Source organism: Equus przewalskii, chromosome 5 (assembly GCF_037783145.1).
Source record: "Equus przewalskii isolate Varuska chromosome 5, EquPr2, whole genome shotgun sequence".
Classification (NCBI taxonomy): domain Eukaryota; kingdom Metazoa; phylum Chordata; class Mammalia; order Perissodactyla; family Equidae; genus Equus; species Equus przewalskii.
The window spans coordinates 36,263,846-36,273,220 of NC_091835.1; the positions used below are offsets into that span (position 1 = coordinate 36,263,846).

Consider the following 9,375-nt stretch of genomic DNA (forward strand, 5'->3'; position numbering starts at 1 on the left):
CAGAAATGGAATAGTGGATCATATGGTAGTTTTACTTTTAATTTTTTGAGAAATCTCCATACTGTTTTCCATGGTGTCTGCACCAATTTACATTCCTACCAGCAGTTTACAAGGGTTCCTTTTCTCCACATCCTTGCCAACTCTTGTTATTTCTTGCTTTTCAATAATAGCCATTCTGACAGGCATGAGGTGATATCTCGTAGTTTTGATTGGGAAGCATTATATTCTAACGCCTCATTGAAATTTCTTCTTCTGAAATTCAAATTCATTTCTCCTAATGTAGACTACAATATAAAACAAAAATGCCCAAATAACTCAGAACAATAGAAGCCTCTGAGGCTTCAGGAGTTGTATTATGATGTAAGGTATTGAGCTGAGTTTTAAAAGTCATACTACACGAGGCTGTTCAACTAAGGTGGACCTGTAAAATAGTCTAGTAGTCAGCACTTTTATAAAAGGGATATCATTCCACAATACTAGAATGTTCAAGAGCTGCAAATGAAGGAGGAAGAAAAAACGTAAAAGATGCAAAGAAATTCATGTTGCTAAAGTATAAATACACACACTATATACCCAGCCCTGTGCTAAGTGTCGTGGAGAATTTGGAGTTTGTCTCCTTTTCAGTTAACGAACATATGGTAGTGAAGATCCAAAGTGAAACTGAGAGTGCAGAGGTGGGCTCCAGAAGTGTTGAGGAAAAATCGAGGGGTGATTTAGGTCTGGAAGAAAGAAGAGGCATTTTATCCACCAAAATAAAACAATAGGTCTTAAGCCCATCGCATTTCCCCACAGTCAGTCTATTTCTGTTGATACTTAACATTTCATCACTTCCCCATTTCATTGCTTCCTGGAGTGGAGACTGCTTTGTTGCCCAGTAAACTCCCTTGTCCTCCTTATGCAAGAAAGGAAATTGTGACTCAAATACACAGCCACAGAAAATGTTAATATTTTTATGTCTTAAGGTTGAACTTCCTAAAATACAGATGAAGTGTTCAACCCTCAAGATTCATTTTCCTTGAATCTTACCAACAAAACGCTCCTGGACTCAGAAATTGAGGAGAGAAGGAGAGAGAGAGAGAGAGAGAGAGAGAGAGAGAAGAGAGACAGAGAGAAAGAATGAATTCATCCAAATCATCTGCATCACAATGCACAGGTACAATTTGCAGCTCTCTCTTTTCTTTCTTAGATTTTTTTTGGAAAGGGATGATAAATATGTTGAGGGACAGGACAATAGAGAAGTAACTAGTAAAGTAAAATAAGAGATGCAGGGAATGAAAGAAAGAAAACTAAAAGAGAACAGTTACAAGACTATATGTTATACTGGAAAAATTACTGGAGATGGAGTTCAGGGAGAGCTACCAGAGTGCTGTTTCTAGCCCTTCTGTAGTTCACTGTGCCCCCCTGGGCAAGTCACTTCACTTCTTAGGGACTCACTTTCCTTGTCTGTTACACATGTATGGGGAGGGACGAGGAGAGAAGCTACTAGGTGATTGTCAGTGTTTCTTCTAATTGATTTACAAAGGGCTTGGAAAATGAGACACTGAAAGGAGGAGAGCAGGAGAGAGACAAGAGAAACAGAGATGGTGAGGGGAGAAAAGGAGAGAGAAAGAGAAACAGAAAGAGAAACAAAATCTTAGAAAGTATGAAAGTATTTCTTTAACTGGATGACTTAGAAAGGGAAAATGGCGTATCTGTCTGAGTTCATTAGTCAGAGTGACAAGATTAGTAACGGATTACTCTAGTGGTTCTAAAAGTGTGGTCCCCAGATCAGCAGCAACTGGGAACTTGGTTTCATACCAACTCTCTGGGTGAGGCCCCATAATCTGTGTTTTAACAAGCCCTCTAAATGATTCTGATGCATGCTGAAGTTTGAGAATTACTTAATATAGACAATGCAAATAGAAGGAAATGAGCTTGAATAAGAATTTCATATCTCTTATGTATCTTGCTTAAGAAAGATTGGCCATGTTTATGTCTTTCTTTCCACAGAGAAAGAGTGCTTCTCTTCCCAAGTGTTCTTATGGACTGTTGCTGGGGTCTCCATGCTACTACTCAGTGCTTGTTTTATCACCAAATGTGTTGGTGAGTCCTCAAGGTCAAATTCAATCTCCCTGGTGAATATTAGGATTAAATTTTTCCTTGCTGCTGTGGATTCTCTTCTCCCAAAAAGGGTATTTCTATTCCACTTTTTCCCTATGTATCTCCAGGTTATTCCTCAAACCAGAAACCCCAACTAGTACAAAACTGTTGTCAAATTTCAGTGATCTCTGACATGTCTTTCATGACAGACGTTTTTCATCTCCTTTGTGACCTTGAGTCCTCTCCTGTTGTGTCCTTAACATTATGTGTAACCCTTTTTATGAGGTCTGTCAACCTTCAAAAATAGAAATCAGTTTGGGGCTGGCCCCGTGGCCGAGTGGTTAAGTTCGCGCGCTCCGCTGCAGGCGGCCCAGTGTTTCGTTGGTTCGAGTCCTGGGCGCGGACATGGCACTGCTCACTGAACCGCGCTGAGGCAGCGTCCCACATGCCACAGCTAGAGGGACCCACAGCGAAGAATAGACAACTATGCACTGGGGGGCTTTGGGGAGAAAAAGGAAAAATAATAAAATCTTTAAAAAAAAATAGAAATCAGTTTAAGAGGCAAAGGGTTTATTTGAGATCAAAGAATTGCAATCCAAGGAGGACAGATTCAGGTATAAACCCAAATAGTGTCCCAATAACAGAAGAAGGGTTCAGGGTTTTTATGGGGGAAAAAGGGAGGAAGATGAGGTAAGTTGTATTAAAGAAGAGTTCATTGGTGCTAGATGAGATAAGGCTAGACTTGTACTTCATTAGTTGAGTTAGCTATTCAGTCATCAGAAAAGTCCGGCTTCATCAATAATTACAAACATGATATTTTTGTCCTCACTGGCTTCTCGGAATCTTGGTGGTTTGGTCCAGTTTGGAAGATAAAGAAAACAAAACGTTCAAGGCAATCCCTCTAAAATGTCTGCTCTGGCTCTGTTTTGATATGGCTCCACTCATGTCATCTTTCACAGGTCCTAGCCAGAGAGACATGACAAATCACTTTTTGGAAGGCAGAGTAGAAAGAGCTAGACTTGGCATAAGAGAGAGTACAAATACATTTGTTTTCTTTGGGCCTTTGGGCCTGAAAATAAAGTAAATTCATCCTCACAAATCAGGAAAACCATGAAATGTGAATTCCCTCTTCTTTCTTTGAGTAAATAAATCTCAGTAAATCCACGCAAAAGGAAATGTAATAGTAAGAAAATATTATGATAATGATTGGCACTTTTGTTATAAGTACAAAAACGATAAAATTTATTTTTTATCAAAAGAGTAATGAACATTAACTGTGCCCCTTTCCTTACAGTGACATATCACATCTTTCAAATCTGTGGTGAGAAAAAGTTCCAGCCACAGGAGGATTTCATGGAGCTCTCCTGCCGTAATGAAGGATCAGGTATAATAGTCTTCAAATTTGAACATCAAAATTTACATACCTGGCTTCTGGATTGATTTTTGGATAAGTAAAACAGTTTTATTAGGTCCTGTTTTTCAAAAATAAAATGTAAAATCTTGCCTGTGCTGTAAAAGAATGATGAGAAGTTGGTAAGAGGACAGGAATAGAAACTTTGGAAATGCAACTAGCCTTGGGGCAGGATATCTTGGGGACATTATAGCAAACTTTTAGAATAAATTTGAGGTATATGTCTGAATAGTGAATCTAGAAATGGAAGTTTATCCCCAGGAGCACGTCTTTTTTATTTAATTCATTGCCTGCTGCCAAAAAGAGGTGAAAGAGAAAAACATTGTGTAGAGTAGGGAATTGGGAAATACCTCACAAATATACTTCCTATACTCTTACAGACAGTACTGTTTCAAGTCTTAGCAAAATGCTACATGACACTAGAAAATGACTATTTTCTCTGGGCTATGATTTCCTCACTATTAAATTGAGAGAGATTGGACTATTTATTTTTAATAAACTTAAAAGTCTGTAATTCTAAGAAATTTAGCTCACCTGCACAACCAGTTTGGAGATTTTGTTGAGGGTCATTGTTTGGGCAACATGAGAGATGGTTGCTTAGAGGTCGCTCAGATAAAATACATAACCTTCTCTGACCTTGGAAGTCTACGAACAGATAACATGGTTCTATATCAATAGCATTACTGAGATAGATTGTATATATGGTTGCATTGACTGGCACTGACTTCTAGAAAATAAGGATTATGTCTCAAAAGACAAGAAAATTGCTGTTTGTGTTTACTGACATAGAAATTACCTAAAGTCTTAGATAGTAACATGTGGGACATGATGAAGATGTTCCAAGGCTTCTGACTATAATTGATGGACTTTATGGGCCAGATGAAGGTTTCTGTTTTCTTACTCAGTTCGTAGGGGATACTCACAGAAAATTCTCTTCCCCTAGGTTCCGTCAAGAATTGCTGTCCGTTGAATTGGGTACATTTTCAATCTAGCTGCTACTTCTTTTCTAGTAACACCATGACCTGGACAGCAAGTTTAAAAAACTGCTCATACATGGGAGCCCATCTGGTGGTTATCAACACCCAGCAGGAGCAGGTAGTTGGAGTAAAGCCTCCTCCAGCATCAATGTGACATTCTTCACAGGATCTATCCCTTTTTCCATACATGTGTACAGTGTTTGGCCCACATTACTACTTGTTAAATGAAGGTACTGAAATACATGCTGTTTCTACTATTTCTGTAAGTCAATAGCTACTCTAATTTATTTCCTTTACTAGAAGAGTCTTAGAAAAAAGGAATTTCCATGTTCAGTTCCTTTATTAGTAAGGCAGGAAAAAAAGGGTTAGGAGTTGATTTTAGAATGACCATTATGTTTCTGAACATATCATATGAATGAGGGAAAGCAAATATTGTCCATTATCTTTAAGCTGTGATTAATACTGTTTTGTGCTAGATATATACAGTAGATTTTGCTACAAATAACAGTAGATAAATTTTGAATGCGTTATTGAGAACCTCCTTCTCTGTTGACGGTTCCTTTCTGTTGGTTTAATTTTATGTTATATATATTTATATCCCAATAAAAAAATCAGGGGATAATCCTCCATAATCTTACAATTTCAGGGCCTTTATCTATCATTTTTAGTCCATATTCTACTTATCTTTTTAAATAACAATTACCTTCAACATTTGTTCAGAATTTAAATAATTGATCTCCTATTTTTTTGTTCACGTATCTTCCATAGGAATTCCTTTTCCGTGCAAAACCTAGAGAGAAAGAGTTTTATATTGGACTGACAGACCAGGTGACAGACGGTGATTGGCAATGGGTTGATGGCACACCTTTAACAAAGTCTCTGAGGTAATTTTTCTTTTTGTAGGAGAATTATAGCACTATCCCAAATCCTAAAGTTAGACCACTGTTGATGGGAGTTCTCAGAACCTCCTTCTGTTCCGTGAGATATATTCAGGTCTGTCCTTGATGATATTAGATGCAAGAAGGGAGAAAAGGAAAGAATGAGGATCCATGGCTCTCATTTCCTAAGACTATCTCAAGAATAAAGGGGAAATAACAGATGAAGATGAGACGATTAGAATTTAAGACTCATTGGAAATGCAGCAAAGAGTGAAATTCAGAGTCTTATGCCCTCATGCTGTAGTAAGTGAGACAAAAATAGTGATTTGGGAAAGACAACAGATTCTTATGGAGTGAAAGCAGGAACCTCCTTGATAATGTCTCTTTCCTCCTTAATAATGGCCTTACATCATTAGAGCACAGCATTTTGGAGTTTTCAAGCTTTTATCTCATTCATTATTCCATTTTATCTTAATTACACCTCTGAGCTACACCGATATTATTAATTTTCAGTTAGCATTAGAGGAAACTAAAGGTCAAGGAGGTTAAATCAGTTCTAAGAGTATAGCCCAGACGCTCTGATACTTTAGAAAGTTGCCTCACTATAGCACTGTAACAGCACTGAAGTATGCACCTAAGTAATACAAACTCTATGTAGACTACAGGGAACCAAACATGATACAGGATATGAGTGAAAAAGAAACAAATCCATCAGGATGTCAATCTTTCCTATAACTTCTCAGACTGAGTCTAATGCCATGAGGGAGCACAACAAAATAGAAAGTCAGAAATATCCATTTCAGCTTCACTACTCATAAACTCTAAGACTTACACAAATGGTTGAGTTTTTCTGAGATTCCTTTCTTCCACTAATAAAATGGAGATTACAATACCGACCTCACAAAATTGTTGTGAAGTTAAATAATACAAATGTAATTTGCCTAGCATGTTGGGTCACTTTATCTCCTGTAGCTGAGATTTAAAATCTCTCACATTGCTCTCTTTCAGCTTCTGGGATATAGGGGAGCCCAACAACTTAGCTACAGTGGAGGACTGTGTCACCATAAGAGACTCTTCAAACCCAAGGCAAAACTGGAATGATGTGGCCTGTCTCTTCCGTCATTTTCGGATTTGCGAAATGCCGGAAATAAATACTTGAACAAAGAAAAACCTCTAAGAACAGAAAGCACAACTTAAATGTATAAATGAGGAGGAACAAGGGATGAACACAGCCTCAACTCCAACATGATAAAAGTGTCCACTGCACTTCATAAGGGCTTCAAAAGTGTTTGTTACTTTGATAGAAATAAAAATAGTAGCTTTGAATGTTATAATTCATTATACTAACTGAAGTGCATTTTTCTCTATATTAGTCTCAGGACTTCTTCTCAGAATTTACTAGGAAATTCTCTAGAAAATGCTAGAAGAAAAAAATGCTCTTTTTGGTACGTTTGCTTCATTTCTGAGTATTTATATGAAAATACAGGGACATAGAACAAGTACAGAGTCCGACAAAGAAGAAGATTTTGGAGAATGCCTTTGAACAATTGCCTGAATTCAGGTTCTGTGTCAATGCGTCTTCTTTCTAGTTCCTGAAAAATCTGTCTTCTTTTCTTGATTTCACACTGTTTTTATCCCCTGCCCAAGCATATATCCTACGTTCTTCTGTGTAATGAGTAAGAAACTTCCTCAAGCAATGAAACTTATTTCTGCTTGAAAGACTAGTGTGGATTTTCTTGCCAAAGGCCTTTATTGCACCTTCTTAGGGAAAGGCCATGCTAACTTTCAGCTCCAAACAGACTGTCATCCAGTCCACTCAACCCAGAAACTCCCTTTTCTCTCTAGTCTCTACCTTTGACTAACTGGATCTCACCTGAATGTGTATCTATTGCTCTGCTAGATCCAGAGTCCAATAGTCAAATTATTCTAAGGAATATTCAGCTTGACGCGTTCCTGTCTCAAGCCTATTCATTTATTGTGTAATATTCTATCAAGACTGATAAGATTAGCCAACATATGCAAATAATATGGCAGCTTTGATAACCATGTTTCTTGCAGACAGCACCATAAAGAGACTCAAAATTCATACCTTGGATTTAATGTGTAATCACTGAATGGGAAAATTCAAAAAAACAAGTAAATATATTAGCATTCCTGACAAATGTTGATTTCCCTTAGACATAGAGACAATCTGTGGTTTTGAAGTCAATATATCTTTAAAACAAAAGTCGTTCAACCTAAAAGTAATCCAATAAATATATCTTTAACTTTCTAACTCCTTTTTTTCAAATCATCGGCATCAATGAAGAAACACTGAAAGATATAAAGATTTTTTTGTTCATCGTTGTTTGCCTGCAGGTGGCTATAGTTTGATTAAGTTTTATTTCAATATTAAAAGACATGAAAATATTAATGCATATTATTTCACCATATATTTATCATTTAAGTTATACAATTGACTTGGTCTTCAAAGTTTGGCAAGAAAAGAAACAGTTGCTAAGAGTTTAGTGGTTAGAGTAAAGATCACTGGAACCTAAATTATTTATCTGGAAAATTGTTGTTTAAGAAGTAAATTATCAGTTGAAACTGTTTTAAAATATAATTTTTTAACACTTTGTCTGTAGATTCCCTTACATTTTCTATGTAGAGAATTATATTGTCTGTATACTGAGCTATCCAGTACCATAGCTACTGCACATTAAACTCTAGTCTTAGTTGAAATATGCTGGGAACCGTAAAATAAATACACACCAGATTTTCGAGGACTTTATTTGGAAAAAAAAAAGTGAAATATGTCACTAATAATTTTATATTGATTACATGTTAAAGTGGTAATATTTTTGATATATTGGTTTAAATAAAATAAATTATTACAATAATAATTTATTTTTACTTTTTTGATGTAGCTACTGGAAAATTTAAGCATATTTAGTTCATATTTGTTACTTGCATTTTATTTCTTTTGGAAAATTCTGGTCTGCAAATAATGATAGTTGTGTTTTTTCCCTTTCCAGTTTTTCTGATCCTACTAAGCTAGCTAATACTACCAATATATCGTTACACAGAAGCTGCATTAGTGGGCATCCTTGTTTTGTTCTTGACTTTAAAGGAAATGCTTCTGATGGTTTACTATGAAGTATAATGCTTGCTATAGGTTTGGAGTAGACCCTCTGTAGAAAATTCCTATTTCTTATTTGGGAAATGTCTTACACTAAATGGTTTACTGATTTTATTAAACAATGTTTAAGCAACTCTTTTTAAATGTGAATATGATTCATTACATCAATAAATATGCATACTATGTACATACATGTACATTTCTTAAAAAACCAAATTCTCCTATGAGGATTATAATTAAAAATAGCTGTTTTCTGCTGACTCTCAATTCCCATGTCCAAGAGGCAAACATATTCAACTCTTCAGATGTTTTATCTTCTGTTGAGTTCCATGTTTCTAAATAGTATGGTTTCTATTTCTATCCAGTAGTTTCTAAATATAGTTTAAACTCTAATGCTTTGGTTTTCTTCAATTTTAGATAATTTCATAATTTCTCCACGTGAAATGAAGTGAAACAAGAATCTCCCTCTCTCTCTCATACACGCACATGCACACAAAATTCCCATCCTTCTGATATCACAATATAATAATTTATTATTAAAACAATATTCATTTACATTTTTATGAATATGTAAATATTCACTGTTGAATCACATACTGTATCATGATTACGTATACTTTCTTAAACATGTTTTTCTTTTCATGTAGCTAACATTGGCATCATTTTTCATATTTATCTAGTTTTCTATGCACTAATTAATAATTCATTCCTTAACTCTCCGGAGTTGTATGTCACCTTTCTATGCATTTAAATACATTCTATTAGTCCTGTATTTTCATGGGGAAAAGAAATCTTCTTGGAACTCTGTCTTCCTTTTCTGATCTAAACTGGAATTGCTCTCGCAGTTTGTTTCACAGCCATTATTTTGTTGATTTGCATTACATAGGGGAAATATTTTGTCATTTGAAGGTT

The 9,375-nt window shown here is 35.8% G+C and overlaps 1 protein-coding gene across 1 annotated transcript; it reads left to right on the plus strand.

The window, feature by feature from the left end:
- The first annotated feature begins 839 nt into the window (after positions 1 to 839).
- Positions 840 to 8,596, plus strand: CLEC4E (C-type lectin domain family 4 member E). Its single transcript, XM_008542772.2, has 6 exons — positions 840 to 1,153; positions 1,990 to 2,082; positions 3,374 to 3,463; positions 4,434 to 4,585; positions 5,236 to 5,351; positions 6,354 to 8,596. The coding sequence occupies exons 1-6, from the start codon at positions 1,117 to 1,119 to the stop codon at positions 6,502 to 6,504; spliced, it is 639 nt and encodes a 212-aa protein (XP_008540994.2). The 5' UTR covers positions 840 to 1,116; the 3' UTR covers positions 6,505 to 8,596.
- Positions 8,597 to 9,375: the final 779 nt, after the last annotated feature.

Excerpts from the sequence above, each read along its gene's own strand:
- CLEC4E (XM_008542772.2), top strand. The coding sequence starts at position 1,117 with ATGAATTCATCCAAATCATCTGCATCACAATGCACAG. Across the intron at positions 1,154-1,989 it reads ATCTGCATCACAATGCACAG|AGAAAGAGTGCTTCTCTTCC; the intron begins GTACAATTTGCA and ends TTCTTTCCACAG. Across the intron at positions 2,083-3,373 it reads TTTTATCACCAAATGTGTTG|TGACATATCACATCTTTCAA; the intron begins GTGAGTCCTCAA and ends CTTTCCTTACAG.